This window comes from Panthera leo, chromosome D3 (genome assembly GCF_018350215.1).
Source record: "Panthera leo isolate Ple1 chromosome D3, P.leo_Ple1_pat1.1, whole genome shotgun sequence".
In the NCBI taxonomy this organism is placed as follows: domain Eukaryota; kingdom Metazoa; phylum Chordata; class Mammalia; order Carnivora; family Felidae; genus Panthera; species Panthera leo.
The window spans coordinates 17,984,574-17,997,734 of record NC_056690.1 but is presented as its reverse complement, the minus strand read 5'-3'; the positions used below and the strand labels follow the sequence as shown (position 1 = coordinate 17,997,734).

General features: G+C 50.6%; 1 protein-coding gene and 1 long non-coding RNA gene across 9 annotated transcripts in view; one reads left to right on the top strand and one right to left on the bottom strand.

The window, feature by feature from the left end:
• Window positions 1-12,942, bottom strand: part of ACACB (acetyl-CoA carboxylase beta) — a 98,894-nt gene extending 85,952 nt beyond the window's left edge. For 2 of the 3 annotated variants that reach the window (XM_042909644.1, XM_042909645.1), the window contains exon 1: window positions 6,612-6,908. In XM_042909644.1, coding sequence (XP_042765578.1) covers window positions 6,612-6,682 — 71 coding nt within the window. In that variant the 5' untranslated portion in view covers window positions 6,683-6,908. Of the gene's footprint in view, window positions 1-6,611; window positions 6,909-12,288 lie in introns of those variants that run through there. The other variant, XM_042909646.1, reaches the window with a different exon arrangement.
• On the top strand, window positions 7,042-10,602 carry LOC122203076. 6 transcript variants are annotated; one of them, XR_006195071.1, is made up of 5 exons: window positions 7,042-7,350; window positions 8,448-8,516; window positions 9,005-9,137; window positions 9,505-9,672; window positions 10,378-10,602. It is a non-coding gene; the product is annotated as an uncharacterized LOC122203076 (long non-coding RNA). The 6 variants fall into 6 exon arrangements; XR_006195070.1 differs by having other exon boundaries at window positions 8,448-8,564; window positions 8,991-9,137; XR_006195072.1 differs by lacking the exon at window positions 8,448-8,516.
• Window positions 12,943-13,161: the final 219 nt, after the last annotated feature.

The window sequence follows — 13,161 nt, the reverse complement described above, 5'->3', positions numbered from 1 at the left end:
GATGGCCACCTTGGCTAGGCCAGGAGTCCTTAAAATAGGGTCCAAAAACCAAATCCAGGCTGCCACATGCTTTTGTACCTCCCACAAGCTAATAATGGTTTTTACCTTTTTATTTATTTTCTACTTATTTTTTAAATGTTCATTTATTTTTTGAGTGCAAGCGAGGAAGGGGCAGAGAGAAGGGGACAGAGGATCTGAAGCGGGCTCTGTGCAGACAGCAGCGAGCCTGATGTGGGGCTCGGACTCACGAACCGGGAGATCATGACCCGAGCGGAAGTTGAATGCTCAACTGACTGAGCCACCCAGGTGCCCCTGGTTTTTACATTTTTAAATGGTTGAAAGAATCTTACTTTGTGACATGAGAAAATTATGTGAATTTTCAACCTCAGTGTCCATAAATACAGTGTGATTGGAATACAGTCAGGCCCTCTCAATCATGATGTAATTATCTGTGGCTGCTAGGGCAGTAAATGGCAGAGCTGAGTAGGTGTGACAGAGACCATATGACCACAAAAGCCGAAAATATGTACTATTTGGCCCTTGATGGAAACAGTTCACCAACTCTGAGTTAAGTGGTGCTTTTCGGCCCTGACTGTGCACTCCATGACGAGAAGCCTTAAAAACTGCTGATGTCTAGACCCCACCTGGACTAACTACTCAGCATCCCCAGGATGGGAAGGATTGTTGGGGGGGGGAGAGTAGGGTTCACCCAGGCATCTACATTTTCCAAAAGCACCGCCCCCCCCCCCCCCCCCCGCAGGAAATTCTAACCTGCAGGTGGGGGCGAGAACCACCAATCAACAACCCACATTTCAACCAGGCAGCTGGCCTTGGTTCTGAGCAGCATTCCCATGGCAGCGAAGCCACTTGCAATGGGGTGATTCCAATTCTTGCAGGTTTATTCTTTCAGCTTAAGGTGGTTTCGATTAAATGTGATTCAAGATTCGTAGGTTGAACTTTTGTGTAAATAGCCTTACAGATCAGGAAAAAAAAAAAATGTCTCCTTTGTAGGCCACGCGGCCAGCTTTGGGCACACCGGAGGACTTGAGGGGTTTTGCCAGAGGGGTCAGATGGGGGTAGAAATGTGACTAACATGCTCTACAAAAAGCTCAGTGTACAAGAAAGACCATGATCCAAACAGGGGACCGGTGCCCGTCTGCAGGCCCTTTGCCTTCAGCAATCCAAGAAGGGTCCCCCGAAAGGCTCTGTTATTCTGCTTTGCAGAGGGACCAGAGAACTTCAAGGTCAGCCTCCTTCCTGGGGCATGTCTCCTGCCCTCTCTGAACCCCCCAACCTTGAACCCAAACAACCAGGTCCTTCTGGCTCCAAGTGACCTCACTTCCCTGCACTAACTATCCAGCAACTGTTAATAAAGATCATGGGGTGGGCGGGGATGCATGGGGAGAAGTGGTTAAGGGTGATTTTTGTTCCTCCTTTTTGCTTATCTAGAATTTTCTGACTTTTCAACAACAAACAGAACGTGACTTTGGTAAGTTTTTCAAGTGCAATACAATGAAAACAAGAAATCAAGCAGGTGGGGCTAGGAAGCACTGGGGCACAGAAACGCCTGCACTAATTGCTCAGAAAATAACCTTAAATGGGATGCGCGCTCAGATGCACATTGATTCGCCCCGGGCTTCGCGATCATTTCCAAAGTCCTGCCGTCCGCAACCAAGGCTTCACCAAAGCAAAGGGGATGAAGAGGAGGAAAGCGAGGCCCCCCGCCAGCGGGTCCACCTTTGTGTTCCTGAGCGCCCCCTTCCAAACAACATCACCGCCAAATCCAGCCCCCCGGGTTTTGCAAGGCAGGCTCCGTCTCCCCAGCGGCCCAACTGAAGCCTGCATTTCTTTGGTGGGGGCGGGGAAGAGGAGGTGGAGCGAAGGGGTCACACGGCTTGTCTCTACTAGGGGCGGGGAGGGGGGGGGGGGGACTCGCTGCATAAGTTTGCAAAAGATAACGGTCATTAGAATTGCAGGCTTACTTACTTTACTTTGCGATCAGGGAAACAGATCTTGCACTTGGCAGGACTCATATTGACCTGCCCGCCGACCAATCCCACCCGGCTCCTTCCGGAATGCCGAGCATGCACCCCTGAACCCCCTGAGGCGGACCCCGGTCCCGGGGCCCAGCAGGGCAGCCACAGGGAGGCGGAGGCGCGGTCCGAGAGCGGCTCGGGCCGGGTTGTGCTGCAACCTGCAGATGCCGGCCCAAGCGCTGAGCTTCCTCCATCCCGAAATGAGTCCTGCGCGCAAGTGTCCGGGGCGGACGCGCCCGCCCAGGCCCCGCCCCCAAGCGGACCCCTCCTCCCAGAAGGGTCCTGCCCCCTCACCGGGCCCCGCCCCCTATCCCCGCCGGCCAGGTCCCGCCCCCCCCGCGCCGGCCAATCACGGAGCCACCGCTGACCTTGGGGGCCGGGAAACGACCGCCGGAGATGTTATAAAAAAAAAAAAACAAAACACAAAAAACAAAAACCCTCTTGGCTGCTTTCCTACCCAGCTCGCCTGACTGGAGGAGAAGCGTTCCAGGATGGCACCCACTAGCTACTGGCAGCTGGGCAAAACTCACAAGTGCTTGAATACACCCGCTAGGGAAGTGGTGGAAAATATGGTTTATTTAAAATATGAGTCAGGGGCGTCTGGGTGGCTCAGTCGGTTGAGAGCCCCACTCTTGATTTCGGCTCAGATCATGACCTCAAGGTTAGGGGGATACAGTCCTGCCTCGGGCTCTGAGCTGACGGTGTGGAGCCTGCTTGGGATTTTCTCTCTCCTCTCTCTGTCCCTCCCTTGCGCTCTCTCTCTCTCTCTCTCTCTGATAATAAATAAACCTTAAAATATGAGTCAGATGTCACCACAGTGCCTGGTAAAAGCCCCCGAAGTCAGGTCAACTTCTGGCTTCCAAGTTCCTGGCTTTGCTCATTCTTTCACCTCTATTCCCAGGGACAAGTTTGTTCCAGGTCCCTCTGTCCCCACGGAGAGCTCCCAACACACACTTCTGACCACATGGGTCACCTGGTAAAGTGAGTGCTTTCAAGGCAGGGAAGACCCCAGCTGCCCTGAGACCCTAAAAAGGCTTCATTCTGGCTTCCAGCTATGGAATGAATGAGTCACAGGAATGAAAGGGACAGCATAAGGAATATAGTCGATGATAGTGTAGCAGTGATGTATGGTGACAGATGGCGGCTACACTTGTGGTGAGCGCAGCATAACTACATAGACTTGTCTAATCACTATGTCCTACACCTGAAACGAATGCAACATTGTGTGTCAGCCACACTCAAATGAATACATCTTTTCTTAAAAAAATAAGCTTTCTGCTAAGACCAGCATACCCTGGGTGCTCTTTTGTGCCTTTGTCTTATTTAATAGCGATCCTGTTGTTTTTAATTTTTTTTCATTGTAAGTTTATTTATCTTTGAGAGAGAGAGAGAGAGAGAGAGAGAGAAGAGAGCACTAGTGGCGTAGGGGAAGAGAAAAGAGGGGAGAGAGAGAATCCCAAGCAGGCTCTGAGTCCGACGTGGGACTCAAACTCATGAACCGTGAGATCCTGACCTGAGCTGAAATCAAGAGTGGGATTCTTGGGGCGCCTGGGTGGCTCAGTCGGTTAAGCGTCCGATTTCGGCTCAGGTCACGATCTCGTGGTCTGTGAGCTCGAGCCCCGCATCAGGCTCTGTGCTGACAGCTCGGAGCCTGGAGCCTGTTTCAGATTCTGTGTCTCCCTCTCTCTCTGACCCTCCCCCGTTCATGCTCTGTCTCTCCCTATCTCAAAAATAAATAAACGCTAAAAAAAAAAATAAAATAAATTTTAAAAAAAGAGTGGGATTCTTCATGGACTGAGCCACCCGGGTGCCCAACAATCCTATCGTTTTTATTTCCATAATGCAGATAAGGAAACAAGACCCAGAGATGTACATTTCCTAAGGGTGACAGAGCTGGAGCCTTGAACCCACGCAAACTGATTCCAGTTAGAATAAATGAATGAATACTTCTCCAAGTAGTTTTCATAAGTTAAAAGGACCCAAAACACTGCCTAGAAAATATTGCAATGATAATAAATGTAGCCTACGTTCACAGCAAAGCAAGAAGCCAAAAACTAATGTAAAAGTTTGCAAATATGGCCACAATGGCAGCAGTGACCTCTCCTAGGAGCTGTAGAAGCAGCCCTGGCTGAGGACACCAGTTAGCTGTGCTCTAGCCAGATATCAACTGTTTCAACAAGGGGATTAAGAAATAAATACATAAAACAGGTGAACACAATTCTCAGTTCTTCAGAATTTCTAGAATGTTCTCCACGGCCTTGTCTTTCCTTCCTCCAAAACGAACTCCACCTTAGGCTGATGCATTTTTTAAAGTTTCAAACCAACCCCCTCCCCCCTGCAAATTCATCCCCGACATGACCCAAATTTAATATATTCACCTCAAAATAGGGAAAACAATTAAAATCAGGAAGTGGAAGTATTTCAAAAGACCCCAAGTCAGTAAGGATCAAGTGGGAAAGAGCTTGAATCAGTTTACTTGCATCGCTCTGGATTTTTATCCTCTAGTGACAAAACCCCAACACCCGTTGGACCTCGTGGTGATGCTAACTTCTCCGCCAACCCAGCGCGAGAGACGTCGTAACACAGCTCGCTTTTACGTGGGGGCGCTCAAGAAAGGATTTCACTTAGATGTCCGCGCTTGGCACGTCATCAGAGTGATAACGACTTGGGTCTTTCTCTGCCTGCCTTATTAGGGAAGAGAAGATCGGAAGGAAAGAATAACACACGCCCCTATGCTCAGTACCGCCTTTATACAAACATCTCCTCTAAACAATTGTCACCGTGCTTTCGATGACAGTTCAAACTTGGCTGTAGATGCAGTCTCGTGTTACAAGCCCTTCTGCTCAGGCTCATCAGAGGCTAAATTTAACTTGTTGGTATGGCAGAGGGAAAAGCCAGGTCAATGGCGAAAGGCACACGCAAAAAACAACAAGAAATGGTACACGTACAAGTGACGAGCAGCACAGTGGAAATTCCGGAGCCGTGAGCGGCCTCAAGCCTGGCCCTGTGCCCCCTGTGACCCTGAGCAAACCTCTTCTCTCCACTTCATCTGTAAAACCATCCATATACAAAGTGCGTTCATTCAGACAAAACCAAAATAATGCCCTGGGGCATTAACCTGGGGGGCTCAGTCCGTTAAGCGGTTGACTTCAGCTCAGGTCATGATCTCATGGTTCGTGAGTTCAAGTCCCACTGACAGCACAGAGCCCGCTTCGGATCCTCTGTCCTTCCCTCTCTCTGCCCCTCCCCTGCTCCCCTGCATGCGAGTGCAAGCTCTCTCTCTTTCAAAAATAAACATTAACAAAATAATTTAAAATAATCCCTTTCAATATGTGATGGAGGAAATGTTCCATTAAGCATAGAGCAGAAGTGAAAGATTTTTCTAAATTAGGATACAGACGGGGCCCCTGGGTGGCTCAGTCTGTTGCACATCTGACTCTTGATTTCAGTTCAGGTCACGATCTCACAGTTTGTGGGACTGAGCCCACATTGGGCTCTGTGCTGACAGTGCAGAGCCTGCTTAAGACTCTCTCTCTCTCTCTCTCTCTCTCTCTCTCTCTTTCTCTCTCTCTCTCTCTCTTCCTCTCTCTCTGCCCCTTCCCCGCTTGTTCTCACTCTGTTTCTCAAAATAAATAAATAAACTTAAGGGGCGCCTGGGTGGCACAGTCGGTTAAGTGTCCAACCTCGGCACAGGTTACAATCTCACCTTTTGTGGGTTCGAGCCCCATGTCAGGCTCTGTGCTGACAGCTCAGAGCCTGGAGCCTGCTTTGGATTCTGTGTCTCCCTCTCTCTCTGTCCCGCCCCCGCTTGCACTCTGTCTCTCTCTCTCTCTCTCAGAAATAAACATTAAAATTCTTTTAATTATACAAAAATAAACTTTAAAAAAACAAAAATAAAAATAAAGCGGGATCCAGATATTTAAGAGAGAGAGAAAGGAATGTTTAGTTTCTCTGGATCCTGTATTAATAGCCAGCCTCTTCCAAAACTCAATAGCCAGTCCACCAATGAAACAATGTGAAAACAGAGACCCCCTTCCCCCAAACCTCCCAGAAAACATCTTAGGAGCTAAAAAGAGTTGAAAACGGGGTTTCTGCCAGCCTCTCCCTAAATCAATAAAGGAATAAGTAAATTAAAACATTATCAAAAGATCCATGGCATTTCACTGAGGGACAAATAACAAATATTTATAGACAATTTAAAGTTTTATGACCTGCTCGCTACTTGGAGCAGAGGAAAAGAGATACGGAGGGGAGATAATGAGCAGGAAGGATCTGGAAGAGGCCCGATGCAAGCCCACCCAGGACGTTATCTGGGACAGAAGTGCAGCAAGGTCCCGGGTGTCAGGGTGCTCGCCTGTGGTGTCCTTCACTGCGGTCCAGACCCCACCGACCCGCACTCGCCTCCCTGGGCTCTGCGGTCTGCCTTGAGAAGCCTCTCTTGAACTCAGCACTCCCACCAGGGAAGTGAGTGGTTGGGAAAGCACCCTGTGGACTGCCTTGTGTTCTACCATTTTGTTGGGGACACTTCGCCTAACCCCCCTCCACTTCCTCCCCTGCGGACACAGGCCGCTATACCTTAAGGATGTACGCCCGGAGGGGCCTGGGAAGAGCCATGGCCACAGGCGAGAGCTTTGGAAGATGCCCATTCAGCGGCCGGCCCCCGAGGCAGCCCCTGGGCCACCCACACCCGCCACTCCTTCTCCCGTGATCTCAGCACACTTGTGAGGTAGACACCAGCATTGCCCCGCTTCGACGGAGAAGGAAATTGCAGCTGAGAGAGCTCACGGGACTGGTCTGAGATCCGAAGCCAGACCTGTCTGCCTGCGGGGCCTGGGCCCTTGCTATGACCACTGTGCTTGGTACCCAATGACAGTGATCACACCATGGCACTGTGGGCTCACAGTAGCTCAGCTAAGCGTGGCACCGGGCCTGTGAGGTAGGCAGCACTGTGACCTCGTTCTGGAGGATGCTGAGGCACAGAAAGGTTAACGGCTCGGCCCCGGGGCACTTGACAGCTGAGTGGAGGAGAAAGCATGCACAGTGGGAAGTTCTCTGCCCACGATGGGAAGTTCTCTGGGCTAGTGGCCTCTTAGGCTCCTTCCTGGCCTGGCCTGGCCTCTCTGAGGCCATCTGAGCACCCACAGTGCCTGCACAGAGCCCGGCAACCAGCAGGCCTATGATAAATGCTCCCAAGCCCATGAATGAATGGGACAAACCTTAGCTTCTCCACTGGACCGTTTCATCTCTGAGTTTGTCCTAATGTTTACCTAGGAGGACCCAGACCATCGAGGGGCAACCGGCCCAGGAGAAAATGGTTCGAAATTAACAAACTTTCCCCAAGCTCTCTTCCCCCCTCCCCCTCCCACCTCCGTTCTTCCAGCACTGCCCCCCTGCCCCCCACCACACACCGCTCCACACACAAAGAAACAAAAGCAAAGGCTGCTGGGGCCACAAAGGATCTCAGAGCATCCAGTCCAGCCCCCTGAGAGGGTAGGTGACATCCTCAAGGTCACAGAGCTTAATGGCTGCCTCCCCTGCCTCATTCTTCTCACTAATGCCAAGAACGGGTTAGGAGGAGGGTGGAGGCATCTTTGCTGGAGCCCAGGTTAAGCATCAATACCGGGAGATCGCAGACCGCTTTCTGACCTGCACCTGCTGAGGGTCCGGGCTCGAATGGCACTGAGGGCCTATGATTATCTCTGATAGAGATATCAGAGACCTCTGACAGACCCCTGAGGGTCAGGGCTTCAGCTTTTTATCTAGGAAGTGGGATGACTGGTTCACTTTTCCCCCCCAATATTTTTATAAGGTTTTATTACTAAACATTGTTAACACTTGTTGTAACAATATCTACAGCAGAAAGTTGGAAAACACAGAAGAAAATTTAAATGACTCATAATTGCACCATATAAAAACAATGATTATTAACTATTTTGACACATTCCTTATAGACTTTCCAGCCACACACACACACACACACACACACACACAAACATTAAGCACCCTCATTTTCTGTGCTTACTAATTGGACAGAAATCTAAGCACATTACATTCATGTGTCCACAATCCCTTATCTGAAACTCCCAGGACTCTGGGGCGCCTGGGTGGCTTGGTCGGTTGGGCGGCCGACTTCGGCTCAGGCCATGATCTCGCGGTCCGTGAGTTCCAGCCCCGCGTCGGGCTCTGTGCTGACAGCTCAGAGCCTGGAGCCTGTTTCAGATTCTGTGTCTCCCTCTCTCTGACCCTCCCCCGTTCATGCTCTGTCTCTCTCTGTCTCAAAAATAAGTAAACGTTAAAAAAAAAAAAAAAAAAATTGAAACTCCCAAGACTCAATATGCTTTGGAATTTGGGAACTTTCTTGGGGGGTGATGGTAAAGCTTTACATGATACGTTTTCATGTTACTATTTCAGCAGCAGAAGGCATGAATATTCACAAAACGGGATAAATAAACACTACAAACAACTTTACATCTATTCAAGGTGGATTTTGCTGCTAAATGAGTTCACCACCAACTAATGAATTTCCAGGTCATAACTTTATTTTTTTTTTTTTAAGCTTATTTATTTATCTTGAGAGGAAGACAGACAGAATCCTAAGCAGGCTCCACACCCAGCACAGAGCTTGACACAGAGCTCAATCTCATGAACTGTAAGATCGTGACCTGAGCCAAAAGCAAGAGCGGGACGTTTAACTGAGTCACCCAGGCGCCCCCTGGGTCATAACTTTAATTTTCAGGACTACAGTTGTGCGATCCTGAACCTGTCCTATCCCACCCATTCAGTCCACACACGCACCCACGGGAGAGAAGTATCAGGGCAACAGTGCTCTGAACGGGCATCTTACCCCAGACCCACTGTATACTAGTCACATTGCCACTGTTGACCAAAGTGATTACCTCAGAACCTTCATTTCACAGCACGTGAGCATTTTGTCACATGTAATGTTCTCACCAGCTTTGTTCTCTAAGGGTTGCATGGGAAGTCCGCCATCTGGGGACTATTTCCAAGTCCAGAGAAGAGCCAAGTCCCAACACCTGGCCTGAGATGAACCCAAAAGGGAAGACGAGAAGGGGACTTGAACAGACAGCACGAAGTCACCAGGTTAACAGACAGTCCATAATCTCAGCCGGCCCTTGCCAGCTGGGAAGATGGGAGGGAACAGGGAGATTGTACAACCATATTAAATGCAGAAGAAAAATTAGGGCTTAACCATGGAACTAGTCTACAAAATCATACGATTTACACAAAAAAGAGTTTTATGCAAACAAAAATGCTATTGCTGCTGAAAGCAACAGCAAAGTGTCTATTCACCCATCCATCCATCCATCTATTTATTCCTTCCTTCCCACTTTTCTTCCTTCCTTTCTTCCTCCCTCCCTTCCTTCCTCCCTTCCTTCCTTCCTTCCTTCCTTCCTTCCTTCCTTCCTTCCTTCCCAGATTCATTCATGAAGTGTTTTGCATGCCCCAGGAATGCAGAATTCTGTCTTTGGCAAGCCTGGGTTCCTCACTGAATTCATGCATTTGGCAAATATTTATTCAGAGTCTACCATGAACCCACACTAGGCCAGTCGGTGGGGAAAACTGGAGACCCACGCAGCACCATTTTCATGGACCTTGCCCTCCGTGCAGGAGACAGGTAACAACCAAGTCAACACAAGGAAATTAATGACATAATCTTCAGGAATGATTATGAGTTGTGAAAACATATCAGAGCAATCAATCAAGAAATGGGGGCACATGGGGAATGCTTGGGGACAGGGAACACCCTTCAGAAGAGGTGACTTCGGGGGTGCCTGAGTGGCTTAGTCAGTTAAGTATCCAACACCATCTCGGCTCAGGTCATGATCAGGTTTGAGAGTTCGAGCCCCCAGTCGGGCTCTGTGCCGACAGTGTGGAGCCTGCTTGGGATTCTCTTTCTCTCCCTCTGTCTCTGCCCCTCCCCCACTCACTCTCTCTCCCTCAAAATAAATAAATAAACTTAAAAAAAAAAAAAGCAGAAGAGGTGACTTTGGTGGGCAGGCAGGACAGGCTACAGAATTCACAGGGCCCAGTGCAAAATGAAAACATGGAGCCCTTGTTGAAAAGTTATTAAGAATTTCAAGAGGGAGGCAGCAGAGGGTCACACGCCTTGAAGTAGGTCCTGGGGGGAGGTGTAAGGAAACGGTGGCAGGGGGAGGGGGGTGTGGAGGAGGGGGTGAGGGCCATTTCAGTTCAGAGGGAACAGCAAATGGGAGTTTTCTGGGATGGCGAGGGCACGGGGGAAGACAAAGGCCCTCTGAGATCATTCAAAAAGAGCTCCTCCCACGCCACAGAATTAAACATGTGCCGTTTCTCTACTCAGTCTCCTGGCTGGTGGCCTGGCAGGAAGACGCCAGCATGGGCCACAAGGTGACCTCTGGAGCGACACAGAGGTCACACGGTGTGTGAAGAACCTGTTACCAGCAGGGAAGATCTGCAGACCTATCAATGCCTTTGCTGTAGCTTCTGCCTGAGTGCAGCCCCCTGGAATAAACCACCCCCCACCCCGGTCTTAGGTTTCTGTCTGCGAAATGGGAAGGTTGGAAGGACTAGCAAAAAAAATAAATAAATAAAACCCCTACTCCCTGCCTCCATTTTGCAGAAACAGAGCCCCGGGAGGTTAGGGGATTTGCCTGAGGGTGCAGATTATTTAGCAGCTGACCGGGAAAGAATAATATTAATAAAGGGAACTTCCCAGACTCCAGCAGGGGCACTTTACCCACACATTGGCCTTCTCTAAGTCAGGCTTCATTTCCTCACCCCTCCGGCTGGTTGCAGGCCACCTGCCCACATCTGAACGTGGCCTGGGCTTTTGACCTGGGGGCCCCGGGGAAGAGGCATGACCACCCTGTGGAAGAGGGAGAGCACAGCAGTGGCTCTCTGCAAAGCAACACTCTGGAGGGTTTTGGGGGGGAGGGGGTTGGGAGGCTCCCCCCTGAATATTTCTTCAGAGTTGACCCAAGATGGACCAACGGATGTGAGCAAAAGGGTCAACAGTAGCCAGGGCGGGGCGGCGGTGGGGGGGACGCCACGGATCTGAGCCCTGGTTTTCTCATCTGTAAAATGGGGACCACCGCCAGCCTTGTGCTGTTGTTCTAAGGGATCAGTAGATAATTTATATAAACTGTAAAGTGGTGGGTGAAGTGGGTGTTGGGGGGACAAAGAGCAAGCCACAGGGAGGAGCTATGAAGGAATCCGGGGCTTATTAAGTACCTACTATGTACCGGTCTTTGCATACGTTACAATCGTTATGCCATTTAATCAGGTCAGTGTTTGGCAGATGAGGAACTGAGGCCGGGACAGGCGAATGCCATGCCCAAGGGCACACAGTGGGGGGTGGCGGAGCCCAGGTGGAACCAGCTCTGCTTCCAACACCAATGACTGCTCTTTGTACCAGACCCTAAAGCCCTCCCTTCCTTTAACGCTTGCGGAACCTCAAACTGAACTCCCCCCTGAGGACGGTCAGTACAGGGAATACTCGCATTTCGTCTCTCTCTACCTTCTATTTCCCGTCACCAGAGCGCAAATTAAGCTCCCTGGGAACGTGGGCACCTATGGAAGAAGCCACCTCCTCGTCCAAGTTTTTCACGTTCGAGAGAGAGAGTACAAGAGGTGCGCTGAGACCGACAGCCAGTGGGATTCTACCTCCTGGAGAAAGGAACAGACCGGAAGGAGGGAAGGACACTGGAAGGAAAGCAGAGGACCTGGCCCAGTTACGGTTGGTGGCCCTTCTCTTTTCTCTGCTTGTCTGTGTTTCCTGAGTTTTCCACCTGGAACTACTGTATTCTGTTTGCAATTCTGTCTCCCGGAAGGGAGGCGGCAAAGCTCAACAGCAACAACAAAAACAAACAAAGCCACCAACTGCACACCCAGGCTCGACACTCCCACCTGTGACGGGCCTATGGGCATTTGTTTCCAACAAATTGCTGGATGCGGTTACAGTATCTGAGTTTTTGTTTTGAAGGCATCCCTAAGGGGAAGGCATGTGCCTCCGTGCTTAGTTACCTGTTGAAAGAATCAAGGAACAAATGAACGAAGGTCTCTTCAGGAGGCAGGGAACCTGTCCCTCCCTCCAGCCCCCATCATCCCATCCCGAATGGCTCTTGTCAGCCTTGGCTCATTCGGCTTAAATTACAACCGGTCACACTCAAGGTCGCCTTCCCAACTGGGCTAAGTTCTTTCTACAAAGACAGTCTCCTGTGCCTCCCAGTTAGAAGGACACAGGGCACGATACCTTATGGTGGGGACGGGGTTCTCCGGCTCGCCTGCAGTGAGAGCAGCCTCCAGAGACAGAGTCCCCAGGCTGGCCCGGCTGCCCTTCCGGGGAGACTCTCGGAACAAGCCGGCACTGGGGTCCTCGTCGGAGGAGTTGTCGTCGAAGGAGCCCAGGATAAAGTTGGTCATCAGCTGCCTCTTGATGTGCTCCTGCTTCTCGTCTTTCTTGGAGAGGGGTCTCGCTCGCTGGCCCTGGGGCTTGGCTGGAGACGACGGGCCATCGGTATCTGGGGTCTTCGGGTCTGCGGTCCCTGTTGCATTGGCTTGGGGCGCTGGGGAGGTGTCATCAGAGGAAAGGGGGTCTCCTGGGGGATTCTGGCGTAGGGGTGGCCCGGAAGTTCTTTGCTGATCGGTATCGTCGGCACCTCTGTGGGAGGCTGGCTCAGCCCGGTTAGGAGTCTCTGGCAGAGGGCCGTTGTTATCATTTTTCTGCGGCAGCTCCCCTGAGCTATCTGAGGCTGGAAAAGGCGCTTGGCTTGGGCTACAGCTCCCTTCGGGTGTGCTCTTGGTGACTTGCTTGGAGTCTGTCATTTCCCCCCAGAATTTTAACCAGGAGAAGGTCAAGCAGGAGAAAATCAAACAAGATAGAAAAAGAAGCAAGGTCATTCAGAAAATCTGTAGGGGAAAAAAGGAAAGGCATTTTAGAGTCTACATAAGGGAGTTATTCCCACCCTAAAGGGGCTCGCGGGGCAAGGGGCAAGCTAGGGTTCTGTGGGTTCAGCTGGCCGTGCCAGAGAGGAAAGGCAGTGGACAGAGTGGTTCTGCGAAGAGCACGCTCTGTGGTCCTAGGCACGTTCCTGAACGCCTCTGGATGTTCGTTTCTCACCTCTCA